Source organism: Mustela lutreola, chromosome 4 (genome assembly GCF_030435805.1).
Source record: "Mustela lutreola isolate mMusLut2 chromosome 4, mMusLut2.pri, whole genome shotgun sequence".
NCBI classification, from domain to species: Eukaryota; Metazoa; Chordata; class Mammalia; order Carnivora; family Mustelidae; genus Mustela; species Mustela lutreola.
The window spans coordinates 13790280-13805874 of record NC_081293.1 but is presented as its reverse complement, the minus strand read 5'-3'; the positions used below and the strand labels follow the sequence as shown (position 1 = coordinate 13805874).

The window sequence follows — 15595 nt, the reverse complement described above, 5'->3', positions numbered from 1 at the left end:
AACCACTGAGCAAACTAGAGTCTGACCAAATCTCCAGCTCAACCTGCCAATTTGTAATAAATAAATAAATTAATTAATTAATTTAAAAAATTAAAAAAAAAATACCAGGAGGCCAAACATGTGATGTGGGCGTGCACTGAGCAAAAACCCCCAACTGGAGGAAACACTATGGGACAATCAGCTTTATCACTTAATAAACCATCAGGAAAAAACAAGAGGGGGAACCTCCATATTAAAGTGAGTGAAGGGCATATCAGAGAATTGCTATGTATAGCCATCTTTTGGATATTAACGCAAACTGAAGAAAATTAGAAGACAATGGGAGAAATTTTAATGTTAACTGGGTATTTGAGGATATAGAAGAATGGCTTGTTTTAAGTGTGATCATGATAATAGTGTCAGGGCTATGATTTTAACATTACCTCCCTTAGAGATACGTTCCGACATATTTATGGGTTAGATGATGGTCAGATTTGCTTTAAAATGCGTACACAAGGGGCGCCTGGGTGGCTCAGTGGGTTAAAGCCTCTGCCTTCAGCTCAGGTCATGATCCCAGGGTCCTGAGATCGAGCCCCGCATTGGGCTGTCTGCTCCGTGGAGAGCCTGCTTCCTCCTCTCTCTCTCTCTCTGCCTGCCTCTCTGCCTACTTGTGATCTCTGTCTGTCAAATAAATAAATAAAATCTTTAAAAAAAAAATGCGTACACAAGGATTTAGGTTAGCTGGAAACTGACAGCTGTTGAAGCTGAATCATGAAGGCTCATTTTGCACAAGAAATGTTTGAAATTTTTCACTCTAAAAAGACTTTGAGAAACTTATAATTTTTGTCTATTAATTTTGTAATTCAGCTTTAAAACAGCTTCCAAATGTTCATTTTTGCAACAAGCTGAACGACAAACACTTGCCTGCAGCCAAGGGACTCAGAGTAACAGGAAACCCGGAATCCCACGGGATTCGTTCAACAAAAATTTACGGAGAACCTGCTATGTCTGTACCAGATTCTGGTGCAGATACTGGGGATACAGCAGGGACCAGAACCCACAAAATTCCCTGCTTTCACAAAACTTAATTATTAGTACCTAATAAAAGCTGACACACACACACAGTACTCTCCAGGTCCCAGGCATTGTGCTAAGTGCCTAAGGTATGAATTCACTTCATCCTCACGACAAACCTTCAAGGTAAGTGGAACCATCATCTCCGTTTTCCAGATGCAAAACTTAAGAACAGAGAAGCTGAGTCACTTGCCCTAGGTCAAACAGCTTCTCTTAGGACTGGAAGGCAGAGTCTACACCCCCCCCACCCCGCTTCTTCCCTCCCATCAACACCACCCACCCTCTAGAATGGCTTAAGCCATTGGTGAGTCCAACTCACTTGCTCTTCCTCAAGGCGTGCTCCACGCTGTGCCCTCGGAACTTCTTGTAGTAGTCGATGAAGGAGAAGGGCAGGGTGATGTTCAGTGGGTTAGTTCGGTCTGGGGCAGCTGCCCTTTTACGAGACTCAAATGCAATCATTAGGTCAACCCAGGCCGCCGGACGCTTGATTTTGAATTGTTCGATAAAATCCTCTCCGAATATTTTACACAGAAGTTTTTCAAACTCATAATCTACTCCTAAGGATCCATAGGGTCCACCTGGGTCAGGAACAAAAGGAGAGCCCCCCATGTTAGAAACTGCCAGACTGAATCCAAACTCTGGGCAACTGCGTACCCTGTGTTCTTCTCGGAAACTCCAAGTAGTGCGACGTAGACCCAGTTCGCCAACAGACTGCAGCTCTGAATTTTTACTTCTGCTTTAAAACCCTTGGGTTCTTTTCCTACCAGGTGGAGAAACTTTTTCCTACAGAATTACCTGTCAACAAGCTGTTCAAAAGCCATTACATTTTATTTTATTTTTTAAAGATTTTATTTTTAAGTCCTCTCTATACCCAACACGGGTTGAACCCCAAGCTGGAGAGTCGCATGCTCTACTGACTGAGCCAGTCGGGAGCCCCATAATACTACTTCATGTTAAATAAAATGGATACATATAACTAAGTAGGAGCATCACAGTATTAACGCCAAAGAAATCTAAGACAAGGACTGAAAATCAGTAGGCCCACCTAGATGCCCAGATCTGTTAATGACTCATCCCCCCCCCCCCCCCCCCCCCACTGAGGGAGAGAGCCTGTGCCTTGCTTTGGCAACTTTGATCCAAGATCAGGTATCCCACGACCTCCCTAGAAAGCTTAATCATAGCTTGAAATCACAGGTGACAATCAGGGGACCATCAGATCCTTCCAGAACTTTCAGAAAAAAAATTCCCGTGTCTAGGAATTTTATGCCAAAACCCAAGTTATGGTGGTTTGTGTTTTAGAGAACGTTTAACTGTGTTTTGCTCCTCAGTTCCACACAGGAACCCTCTCGGCCTAGAACCCCACGTGCTGGGAGCAAACCAAGAGAAGGAAGTACCAAGAGAAATCTGACATGAGAGAATTGTCAGGAATGAGAAAATCAGCCATGCCGGGGCTCACCTGTTGCTTTATATAGTTCTTTCAGGTGTCCCTCCGGTAACCGTATCTGATGGACGGTCAGGTCTACGGTGCCCCCGCCACTGTCCACGACCACATACTTGTCGCCTGGGACAAAGACAGCCATCCTTTACACAGACCGCTTGTCAGCCCCATCTTGGTATTCCCAGCCCAACACCCATCAACACTTCTCAGGAGCACGACGGCTTTGCACATTAGCTGCACAGCAAAGTTGCGTGTGACTGAAGAGAATGCAGTGATGTCTGCCCAGGAGTGCCGGTTACCAGGGACGATAAAGAACCTGGATGAGGGGATCTTTAAGACAGAAGCATTCCTGCCACATGCCGCTGCATCCCTGGCATGTACAAGCACACAACTCCCTGCCAAGGTTATAACACCATAAAATGACCTCCTGTTTAACACAAGACTTAATCCGGAGCTGGACAGTTCCAATTCCCACTTCGCTTCTAAAGAGTCTGTATGGTTTTATAACATGCAGAATTATAGCTCCAAAAGAGCTCTCCTTGGGCAGGTGGTCTTTAAAACCACCTGCTTCCAAACATTTTCCCCAAGTGCCAAAGGAACCAACAGGAATGCATTTTTGCTGGCAGCACACAGAACAAATCCAGCAAAGGGCAAAGGACATTCAAGGACGCTACCTTCCTCCAGCTCCGACCAGATTTCTCCTATGACATTCTCCACCAAAAAGGTCCGACTCTGCCGATTACGCCGTATGTGTTCCTTAGCTAGTGGCCGACAAAAAGAAAAGGACGGGTAAGAAAGCCTGAAAAAGCAGGCAGTCATCAGCCGTCAGTGGAGGCAACAGCATGAGAAGGGTTAAGGACAGAACATTTAGCAATACTTGACCAAAATGGTTACATAAATATGACATTGGGTAACACAAAGCCAGACCATTTCCACCAGCCTCCATCTATCCATTGCATGGCAGCTGCCTTGGAAAAGAAGCCCTTCCTCCCGGGACACTGTTTGAGGGGAAGGGGTTAATAATTCGACCAGATTCCTGGCTTTGGTGTCCCAGGGAGGTACTTGTCTGCCAAGTAGCTAGCAGTGCACTTGGTTAAACAGCTTCACCTCAAGGAACTCTGTCTGATGCAAGGAATGTCGGGTATGTTTTCCTAATCTGGATCCTGGATAAAGGGGACTGGAGCCATTTCCCGACCCCGGCGCAGGCAGTTTGCTCTTCAGCCGCAAGGTGGCGCTTCAGCCAGAGGGCGGACCCTCTGAACCCAGCAAAGCCCTGGCGGCCTTTTTCCTAACTCTGGGGAACCACAGGGCTGCGGCTCAGGCCACTTAGTGGCTGTGACGCTTTGCATGGGGTGACTGCATCTCTCACAGGCCACCTCAGCCCTGGGAGGCAGACAGGGCACAAATCATCATCCTTCTGTTTAGAGGAGGAAATCTGGTCAGACGAGGTTAAGGGGTTTACAGTTCCCATCACCCTGTCTCGCAGCTCCAAGTCCACCCTGGGACCGTGTACCGTCATGCCTTTGAGATTCAACAATTTACAGTGAAAAAAGCAGAACACGAATGCTAAGAGATGAGCAAGGTGCTCTGAGAGGGTATCTGGAAATCATCGGGGCACAGCTAAGGTGCCCAGTTGGGACAAATCACTTAATTTGATTAAGCAGGGCTCAGTTTCCACATCCATAACATGGGGATAATAACACTTGAGGGGCTCCTGGGTGGCTCAGTGGGTTAAAGCCTCTGCCTTCGGCTCCGGTCATGATCTCCGGGTCCTGGGATGGAGCCCCGCATCGGGCTCTCTGCTCAGCAGGGAGCCTGCTTCTCCATCTCTCTCTCTCTGCCTGCCTCTCTGCCTACATGTGATCTCTGACTGTCAAATAAATAAATAAAATCTTAAAAAAATAAATAAATAACACTTGACCTAAGTTCCTCATAGGCAGAGCAGGACCTAATTCTCTGATTTCGTCTCAGCACTGTGCGACGCCGGGCACACACAGTAGGTGATAAGGAAGGCAAAACACCAAGTCTGAGAGCCAGTACCCAACAAACGTTCACTACAATGAACAATTGAGAGCAACCCCCAATTTTACAGATAAAGGCTCTGTCCACTGCTCTGCAACCCCATCCCACAATCTTGCCCGCGCCCCCACCACCAATTTTTCTAGTCCCTAAACTGGTGCTGCTGACTTTGAACTGTCCTACAAATCAGTCTGTGGCTGGTTATCCAATTAAGGATCCTTGACCCTCTAGCCTCTTCTAGCAAGGAGCACTGTGTTTGCAAAACTGCATCTTCTCTGGGGATTGGGATGCTGAGAGCCAGTCAGCTCTGAAGTCCTTCGGGCCCTGATGTCCAGTGGTGAGGTCGTCCTGGTTCGCGTCTCTGCCAGCCTGGGAGGGATCCTCAAATTTAGGGCTTCTCTCCCGTTCCCAGCACTGGTTCCGGATGAACTTCTACTGCAGACCTCACAGTGAGCATTTGGTTTGCTAAAATAATCTAGATGTCTTTTACTAAAAAATGGCCAAGCCAGACTAATAAATATATTCTGACCTCTCAAAACAAAACAACCAAAAATCACGTTTTCTGGCAAATTAAGCCCGAGATTATAAAAAACAAAACAAAACAACACAGATCCTTTACTGATCTTATGAAATCCTTTTGGTGCAAAGTAATGTGGAGAGCAACTCCGTGGTGCTGGGGGCAGAGGGCCAGCCCCAGTCCCCTCAGTAGTGTCCACTGGGCGTCCATCATGGAGAAGCAGCAGAGGGCAGAGAACAGTGAGGAGGGGGCACTCGGGGCCCCAACGCCATCCAGGGGACTTCTGGTTAGGGGCTCTGCCAGGCCTCCCCAGGCAGCTCCCCCTCCTTCCGGGAGACGGGCCATAACTACAAGACAAGGCTGAGCCGGAACTCCTACTTCTCTGCCCCTCTGAGGGGTGGCAGCCAGCAGTGCGAGCATTTCAAAAACCCAAGAGACCTTCTGAGCACAAGACCAGAGCAAATTCCACAAGGCACAGGACACAGACGTGGAGCAGTGTGCAGGTGGACTGGATAAGTTAAAGGAAAGAGGGGCACCTGGGTGGCTCAGTGGGTTAAAGCCTCTGCCTTTGGCTCAGGTCATGATCCCAGGGTCCTGGGATTGAGCCCCGCATCGGGCTCTCTGCTCAGCAGGGAGCCTGCTTTCCCCCCTTTCTCTCTGCCTGCCTCTCTGCCTACTTGTGATCTCTGTCTGTCCAATACATAAATAAAATCTTTAAACATAATAATAATAATAATAAAGTTAAAGGAAAGGAACCCCCACACTGAGCTCTTGGGGAAGGCTAGCTTTCGAAAACAGTTTCCCCTTCAAACGTGAGTGTTACACTTGGGACAAATGAAGAGCTGTACTACAATTAGCTAATTCCAACCTGAGTGTGAGTGAGTGTGTGTGTGTGTGTGTGAGAGAGAGAGAGAGAGAGAGAGAGAGAACCAGTATCAGCTCACATGCAAGGCAGGAAAGCCCAGTCAGTCCTGAGTCTCTTTTCTGATTAAAATGTAAATAAATGTCATCATGAGTATTTAAAATGTTAATACCTTTGATTTAGTTGGCAGGAAGGCTAGCCTCTGCCTGCTTTGGGGCAGGCCAAGCATGGCCAAAAATAAAAAAGGCAAAACCACGCCCTCAGTGGAAGGGCAGCGGCTCCCATTGGCTGCAGGAGAGTCCGGTGGGAGGTGCTAGAATTTACACACACACACACACACACACACACACACACTCTCTCCCCCGCAGCCTGGGGCACCAGAGTGACCGCGTGGAGAGCAAGAGGAGAATTCTGGAGGAGAGGTTGCAGGGCCTTGCGAAGGGGGAGCCAGGGCCCCGCGCCATGGGCGGAGCAGAGACGGGCCTCAGGTGTTGGGACCAAGGAGAACTTGGGCCCAGGCTGGGGGGTTGAGGGGAGCAGGGGTGGCAGTTCTCGCTAATGCTCTCCCCCTCGCCTCCTCTGGGCCTTCCAGGATGGGGGGAGAGCATGGGATGGGCACGGGATGGGTGGCTTTCGGCAACAGCACCCACAGCACTCCTCTCAGTGCCTGTGCTCGCTCATGCTGGTGGCTCTGTCCCTGACATAGGGTGTCAGATCTGCGGACCCACGCTGCGACCAGCTTGCACACAGGTAAGTATTAAAGAGAAGTTCGCATCTCAGCCCCCAGGCGGTGCCCCTCTCGCAGCTAAATGCACATCAGCCAGGTCAGGAAGACTCGGCTCTGATCAGCTGTGTTTTCACCTCTGCCGGGTTCATGGCTAAGACCCAGAATGAGCTCATCATACACGACGCGGCCCTAATGAGTGAGTCAGCAGTAAATCAACAGTCTTAATGGAGGAATTAATAACGGGCAAGTGGGATTCAATTAAGAATCCGTTAATAAACAAGAAAAATTAAGAGCCTAGTGACATGTAAGTTCAAGAGCTGCTCTCTGCGGCCACCCCCAGGTGCTTAGAGACAAGCACCCTCCCCCTGCCAGAGGCGCAGGTGAGGACCCCGGGGAACTACCGCAGAGCTTCTGAGGGTGCCCTGGGGAGGCTGGGTCAGGGGGCCAGCACACAGGTGCTTAGAGCTGACCTGTCCGGGAGCATCTTGATTCTTCATTACTGTGCTAAGGGCCTTTCGGTAATCAGGGCCGAGAACCATGCAGGGGCAGGAGGGGAGCGAGCCGGGAGGGGAGAGAGAGAGCAGAGGTACCCTGTGCAAACCCAGCTCCCACTGTGTCGCCGGAGCTGTACCCGTTGACCGCGGCCTTGCTGCTCAGCTCGATCATCTGGTGCAGCCGCAGCTTCCGGCAGTAGATGGAGGCCGCCTCGGGCTCCAGGGCGATGATGAGCTGCTCCGCGTTCTCCGGGGAGGCCAGGCCTGCCTGGAAGACAGAGGCGGGACCACTCTGAGGACACTCACACACCTTGCGCTGACTGACGCCCTCCAGGAAGGGACACTCAGAATCTGTTTGTCTGGGAAATTCCCCTGCAGGGCTTACACTCGGGGTGACGGGGTGCTGGGCCCCAGCCTGGGTCCCCAACGTGGTGGAGGGGCAAAGAAAATGTATGGGTGCCTTTGGGAAAGGCAGGGGTAACAGGGCCTGGGCCTCTTTCATTTGGGACTTCCTGAGCCCAGAACTGAGTAGCATGAAGGGGGAGATGCCCCCAAACTCTGAAAACTATCAGAGGACGGAAGGCCGGTGGTCTCTTTCTGGTTACAATGGGCCAAAGGCTCTAAGGGCAGACCCTGTCTTTGGTGGCCTGCAAAGCCAATGGGCCATCGCTGGACCTCAGCTACACAAGCATCGGCTTCGGCTGTCTGGGAATCCAGTGTGCCTCCAGCACACCAAGGAGGGCCCCGGGCTCTGGAGAAAGCCCTCTTGGAATTACACAGTCTCACACTTTCTAGAATATGGGTCAGAAGGCAGCTGGCAGTTATTTTATTCAAAGCTGTTACCCCTTTAATGGTAGACACACTTCTGCTCTGACATCTGGCTTGTTCCAATCACAGACCCTGTGACGGGAGCCGGCCAGGACACTCCAGGACCACCCCACAGAGGGCGCTCGGAGACACGAGCCTGGCGCGGCCTCTGCCAGGTCCCTGCCCACCTCCCATGGCCTTGAACTGAAGCACGAGGCCTCACTCCCTGAAGCCATTCAAGCCTCAAGGGTTTCCAGGTCACCAGCATGACGGGACAGAGACGTGCTGTGTCTCACCACTGTGTTTGCGGTCTCTGTTGCTGCTCCCTAGGGAACCTCAGGATGCTGCCCTCGGACCTCACCCACTTTGGAGGAGACTCGATTCTACAAGGGCTAGTGGACTCAGCTTGTAGACTGGGGGTGAACCGTCTGCCTGATGTCACACGTGCACGGTGACCTCTGCCCAGAAGGAGCTAGCCTAGAGTCACAGATGGAAGGGGCTTAGAAGGTTCTGTTGTTGGACAAGGGAGCGGGAGGGTTCCGGTTAGAGTATTAGAAATGCAAAGGCCCTTCTTGGCCTTTTACTCAACTCCTTCACTTTATGGAGAAAGAAAGCCAGGCTTAGAGAAGTAGGGTGACCAACAGTCCCGGGATTCCTGGGACATGGGCTCTCAGGGCTGAAACTCGGACAGTCTTGGGCTCCAGTGCATGTTTGTGGCAAGTGGATGGGGCTGAGCGAGCCCAGACCCAGTCTTAACCTCACAGACCAGCTCTTTAATTGGTTCTTTATTCTCCTGCTTTCATTGACTCCAGCTACCAGGGTGGGACCCAGGCCTTTCGACTTGGACGAAACTCCCGGGGTGTCTCTAAGGATCCTCCTTCTGGTTTCAAGGTAGAATCTCTGTACCCAGTTACCGGGACAACACAGATAGTACATCGCCTCTAAGTGCGTGCATCAATTTTCTGCAACAACCATGCCCCAAATGAACCAGTTAACTGTGTCTTAATGAGAAACCACTGGCAGGCAGGTGACTTAGCTCTCCCCGCTGCCGACAGCAGATGCCTCACAAGCAGTCGAAGCCCTTCTGGAAGACCGACTTCACAAAGCCCACACCGTCGGCAGGAAAACTGCCTCCTTACTGCTCTGCGCCCTCCGCCGTTAGCTGACCACACGGCGGCATCTCTGTCCATCGGTTTGGTCTCCGTGTGGAAGGAAGCCTGCTGCCCACCAACAGGCCCCTGACCCAGATGCAGAAGAAGATCTCCCAGTACTCCCGACCCCAGGGACTCAAAGTCCCCCTCCCCCAGTCTCCCTCAGGGTCACATTAGACTTCCTTGGCACCAAGACAGCTGCAGCGCCCAATGACGGAACAAGGCTTACAGACCTAAGTGTCGCCAGGCAAGATGAAACTTCTGAGTCTTAAGCCCCAGGATCTCAGAAGAAATCCAAAGTAAAACCAAAAGCAGCCCCCCTCTAAAGGACCCGCTCTCCAAGACTGACTTTTCCACTTTTGTGGGCTTCCTAGAATAGAAGCTAACAGGTCCAGCTTTCCAGAAAACGGGGTGAGGGAGAAGGAAAAACTAGCTGCCAAGAAACCACCAGGCCGACATGTTTACGGTGGTCTTCCGAAGCTCAGAAGGGAAAATGGCCTGGGAGGAGGGGTGAGGAGAGCAGAGCAGAGCGCCAGAGCCGGTGGGAAGGGAGGAGAAGGCTCACTACTGCCCTGTGTCCCCCTGGGATGTCCACTCCCCAGGCAGTCTCCCTCCTCCAGGGAGGAGCGCCGGGGGGCCTGGACCTGGCGTGGGTGGGGGGGGAGTGGCGGGGAACAGAAGAAAATAATAACTGGCTTCGTCCCTCCCCACACCTTCCCCGAGACGGTGAGCAGCCACTCTGAGGCAGACGTGACAGATCAGGGCTCTGGCGTGGCTCTGTCCATTGTGTCTGACTCTTGGTTTCAGCCCAAGTCCTGGTCTCAGGGTCGTGAGACCCACATCGGGCTCTGTGCTCAGCGGGGAGTCTGCTTGAGATTCTCTCTTTCCCCCTCTCTCTGCTCCTCCTCCCCCTCCTCAAATAAATAAATCTTTAAAAAAAAAAAAAAAAAACAGCTCTGAAGTATTTATACAGAAAACCAAATCAAGAAGTCCAGAGAAGTGAAAAACATGGAGTACAGCTACACAACTTGAGGCGCCCAAGGGTCCCCAGTATGTGACTTACACAATCCAGCTTCCCCCCGGGAGGCTCCACATCCTCAAGACATGAAAGACACAGAGGCTGCCCCAGAATGCCCCAAACAGCATGGCCACACCCCTCCAGGGAGGCCTTTCATCTGTCCAGCCGGGTTGGCCTCGGCCCCACAGTAAAAGCTTTGACCCATTTCCACGAAGGGTTCCTCATGGTACCCAGGAGAGGATGCAGAAGGGGAATGGAGGTGCAGAGGACTTTGAACCAGCATGGGCGGGGGGTGGGGGGTAAGATCCGTGAGAGGCTAGGACAAAGTAACCACACTCCTCTGCTTGAACCAGCCGCCAACCTGCTCCCCAGAGAGGGTGAGGGGCCATGTCCCAATAGCACTCCCATGGAGGCCACAGCAGAGAGCTGAAGGGTAGAGGCAAGAGGAGGCAGCTGGCTCTGCCAGGTTCCCACTCCCTAGGATGGGCCCCAGAGCTGCTTCTGGACTCCAAGAGGAGGAGGAAATGCAAAAGAATCTGCCAGATGCTCAAAAACTCAGATGTCTTTATCTCTGGGCAGAAGGGCCCTGTGCCTGGAAGGGTAGGCTTTCTTCCTACATAAACACTTGCAGTCCTTCTCAGCAGAGGCCCACAGCCTGGCAGCTGTCAGGTGTCCCGGGATCAGGCCTGGGTCCACCAGAGCAGGGGAGCGCTTGCTGCTTTGGTGAATTCTGCCTCTGAAGCTGGTACCTCGCAGCTGCTGTTCCACGCAAGCTCTCTGTCCGCTGGACCCTGCCAGCCAAGCACTTAGCCTATTCTGTCTCCAACTCCAGATCAGGCAGACATACCGAGCCACTCCTGCAAGATGCTACACTTTCCGAGGGCGGCACACAGTGGGTGCTTGGCGGCAGCTGTGGAGAGAATGAACCCCCCCCCCCCCCACCGTACCCCTGCCAGCCTTCCTTCTGTGACGTCCTGGCCCTTGTCTCCAAAACGCTGAATGACAACCTTCCACTGTGGCTGTTGTTTTTCTCTCCGATGTGATTCCTTTCCACAGCAGTGCAAAGTGTAACTCCACGTTAAATGAGATCATCCTATGTAATGGAATGTCTTTTATTTGACAGGTTTCCAGAATCCATGAGGGTTATACATTTTTGCCAAAATGCCTTTAAAAATCAACTAGACCCCGTCCACTATGACTATCCCTCAAGTCCCAGTTGGAACTGTCTCCCATTCTAGGTCTTTCCGGAAGGCCTCGGAAGAGGATCAGCCGTTCTTCCTGCTACGATCTGTTCAGTGAATGCTCCTGGAGGGTCTAATGGGGTTCTTAGTAGTGAATTATAAAACATAGAGACTGAACCTACTTTTTCAACAAGGATTTGACACAAGAGGAGTTTCACAGATAAAACTGTTCCCGTGAAGTGCTCCGGAACCATCCCCTCCTGGCCTGTTTCTTCTGAGATGCTGCCCAGAGCCTCATCTCTTGTTCTGCATCCAGGCCTCTTCCCCCAACCCCACCAGGCCAGTGGAGGAACGAAGATCAGCCCCCATCTGACTGTGCCATGCACTCGGGCTCATGGGGCCACCAAAGAGCCTGAAGAAAGGACTCCATTTCCTGCATGCAAGCAGGGGAGATGTGACCAGTTTCCCAGCTGCCCTGATGGAGTTCCATCCTACCTCATCCTTCAAGCTCTTCCTCCTGAAGCCAGGTTGATGGACAGCACTTTGGGGGCAAGGGATGGTGGGTATCCTCAGATCTCAGAAGCTGGCTGACCCAAGAACTATGGTTTTTTGCTCAGGTTCTGTATTAGCATTTTCCAGAGAGACAGAACTAGTAAGACATATGTAAACACAGAACGAGATCTACTATAAAGAATTGGTTCACACCATTATGGAGACTGACAAGTCCCAAGATCTACAGTTGGCAAGCCGGGGAACCATGAGAGCTGATGGTATCATTCCCTTACCGGCAACCTCAAGACCCAGGAAGAGCTAATGTTTCAGTTTGAGGCCAAAGGGAGGAGAAAAACAATGTTCCAGTTTAGAGGCAGGCAGGCAGGAGGAATTTCCTCTTATTCTAGGGAGTTTCAGCCTTTTATTCCAGTCAGGCCCTCAACTGATTGGATGAGGCCCACCTACCTTAGGGAGGGCAATCTGCTTTATTTAGTCAGTCAATTTAAATGTTAATCTCATTCAAAAATACCCTCACAGCAAATACTTGGAGTGATGTTTCACCAGATATATCAGTATCCCTTGGCCCAGTCAAGTTTACACATAAAATGAACTATCAGAGGCACACATTTCTCTTCTGTATAATTAAATGGAGGATGAGGAGAGAGAACTAGAGAGATGCTAATTTTGGCTGTGCTTCATTTCCATTTTGTCATGGGGACTCTTCCAGAGGACAAGCTAAAAGATAACCACAGGCTAGTTGGCAAAGCAGTTGTGCCCCATAACCCCCTCTGCCCCTCTCCCTGAAGTACAAAAGGCTGCAGTGAACCACTCAGCTGTGAGCAACCTGAGACTTACACAGATTACACAGGATACGAATCCAGCACCAACCATGTCCCAGCACCCAGAAGTCTCCCGGTATGGGTTTGTTTAGTGAATAAATGAAAGAGTACACATGAGTACATGCATGAGTAATGAATGAGTTTGAATAAATGAATGAGTAAACAAAGAATGATTGAATGGCCCCTGCCATCTTGAAAGCCATTTGGTGACTAAACTGGACACAAGTATCAAATCAGAATTACAAAGGGCCAGAATTTAAGCTCACAAAGTCCGCACCCATCAGAAGTTGCCCAGCATCTGAAGGACAGCCCAGTCTGCAGAGTCATCTCTGGGGTTCAGAAAGAGAAGTCCCCACATCCATAAATGCTGGTTACGTTCATCCCTCTGAGGTGCCATTTTGGTTTTGCCAAACCCCAGAGGGCACACACCCCCAACTGCCTGGTTTTTTCCTCACCCGAAGTATGAGGCGCCTCCCCACCAGGCCCCACTGCTCCAAGAGGCAGTCCTTGGAAGAGCCCGCCCAAGGCTCGAGCAGCCCTGACACATCTCCCAGTCCCTGCGCCTCGTTCTGTTTCAGGCTAAAAATAAGAACTGACCCTTTTCCGGGCCACATGTTTGTTGCTGTAGTTTTCCTGTGGGAAAGCAAGAGTGAAAGCCATGAATCCTGAGACTCAGAACATTGGCTGTATCTTCGTAGACAGCCATGTCCCGGCATCCCGTCTTTGGGGTGCTGCCTGAAGGCCGACACTGTGGACAAGCTCCAGGGCGCCCCGGGCTTCTGCGGACAGCGAGACTACATTTGGGTTTCTTCCTTTTTAAAGAAGTTGCCTCTTTCTGGAACTTACCCTCTTCCTTCATCCCTATAAAAACAAATCTATTTTTGGCAGATACTCGACTGAGCCAGATTCTCACGCTGAAGGGGAGCGCAGAGAGCCTGCGGCAGGGAAGGGGAGAGGGGAAGTAGGGTGGAGGAGGCGGGGGCGGGCAGAGACATGGCTCTCCCTGGAACTCTGCCTGTCACCTGGAGTGAAGCTCCAAGCGGTGAGTACAATTCGTGACACCAAGGTACCCGAGGCCAGTTTGCTGCATTTGGTGCTCAGGGTTGCTCCGGTGGGTGTTTTGAGGCAATTTATATCTAGGGCTACAAACTCAACATCAGAGACATGTCCCCTGGGAGCGGGGTGGGGAGGGCGCAAGGGAACATCTATTACGTTGGTGACTTGCCGCAGCCCAGCTCAGGTTGAAGGCTCTGGAAACGGACTCTCATTCCACAGAGGGGACCAAGGCCCCAGGGTGGGCTTTCATTAGCCCAGGGGAGCCATCTCGGACCCGGGGTTCAGAACAGCAGGTCAGCACAGCCGGCCATTCTTGCCATGAAGTCAAACCCTTGGGGCAGCCCCGTCGTGGCACATGTGGCCTGCGGACAGTGTAAGACTTGGCGGCCATGAGGGTTCATGGTATCAGGGATGCCCCCAGCGCCCAGGAGGGATGGGCTGGCCATTGGCACTAGAATGTTCTATCCATGGCGCCACACTGATTGACACATTCTTTGGCCATACCACTGCCGCGCCAGGTGTCCAGGGTACCGCGGCCATGAGGGTTTGCGGTACCAGGGATGCCCCCAGCGCCCAGGAGGGATGAGCTGGCCATTGGCACTAGAATGTTCTATCCATGGTGCCACACTGACTGACACATTCCTTGGCCATGCCACTGCCCCTCCAGGTGTCTGCACCGCGCAGGTCTGGAGGCCTCACCACCCCGACCATGTGTGCTCCCGTGTTGCTACGAGGTGAAACGTACAGACCAGCCTATTTCCCTCCTGTCCCAGCTGTACATGTGCAGATCTCAACCTCCACACCAAGCTGATGTGCTTGGTGCATGGCCATCGGCTTTCTCTTTGTTCCTTTCTTCTTCAAACATTATTATTGCCCAAGCCTTTTCCTGAGGTTCCATTCACCCATGGAGAAATGTCCCTGTACCCCAGTTTGAAATCCTAGCCCTGGGGAATCTACAGGATAGGATATATAAAGCCAGAATGAAAATCGTGCCCAGCCCAGCCCCTGTGGGCCCAACCCCGGAGGGCCAGACCCTCTCTCCTCCCCCAAAAGGAAGGTTTCATGTCCCCGGCCCGTGGGAGACCCCTCCCTGCCTCCCAGGGAGGCCTATGAGGGCAGGGGACACCTGAGTGAGGTGACAGTCACCCCCATGGGCACCCTGGGCTACCACCTGCCCCGTCCCCTCACTCACCTGATAGGCAGCTTGTCTCATGAACTGCTTGGCGGGCTGCTTCCAAATGGCGGGCACCGTGATGACCCATCTGACGTCAGAGTTCTCGAACTCCGACCCCGCCTGGTCACTCAGCTCCTATAGCCAAGGGAAATGCAGCAGGTCAAGTGGACACAGCTGGTCCTCCTACAGCTTCACGGAGAATTCCAGGCTTCCTGGCTGTGAACTCTTGGGCCATCTACCCTACAGCCTGCTGAACTTACCCGTGTCAAAGAGCAAGGGTCTGCTTCCCAAATATTCCGCAAGCTGGGAGCTCTACTCCTTTCACTCACTGAACGTGACTGCAGGCAGGAGGCAAGCAGGTCACAGGCCTTCGGCTACTTCTGAGTCATGTGACAGGATACCTGACAGGCTCCCAGACCTCAGTTTCCTCATCTGCACAATGGGGATAATAATACCTAGCTCACACTGTTGTTGGGAGGAGTGATAATTTTCTGAGAGCTACATTTCCTGGGAGGTTACTCTGTGACAACCTCACCTAGCACTTTGCATACCTCACCTCCATGAGTCCCAGGATCTCACGAGGAAGGGCTGATAACGGCGCACCTTTCCTGCAGACGGGAGCCTGAGTCCTAGCTACGCGCAGTACCTTCTGACGGCTGCACAGCTACGAAGTGGCAGAGCCAAGATTTGGACCAGACCCAGAGATATCTTAACCCTCAAGACCAAGGTCTTCACTAAATTGTCACGTGTGGTTTGTATCTAGAACA

At 51.7% G+C, this 15595-nt stretch overlaps 1 protein-coding gene across 3 annotated transcripts in view; it reads right to left on the bottom strand.

The window, feature by feature from the left end:
- Positions 1-15595, bottom strand: part of HSPA12A (heat shock protein family A (Hsp70) member 12A) — a 155464-nt gene that overhangs the window by 6674 nt on the left and 133195 nt on the right. For all 3 annotated transcript variants that reach the window (XM_059173067.1, XM_059173068.1, XM_059173069.1), the window contains 5 exons: positions 14847-14963; positions 7207-7378; positions 3166-3252; positions 2510-2614; positions 1373-1631 (listed from right to left, as the gene is read on the bottom strand). In XM_059173067.1, the coding sequence (XP_059029050.1) occupies positions 1373-1631; positions 2510-2614; positions 3166-3252; positions 7207-7378; positions 14847-14963 (740 nt within the window). The remainder of the gene's footprint in view (positions 1-1372; positions 1632-2509; positions 2615-3165; positions 3253-7206; positions 7379-14846; positions 14964-15595) is intronic.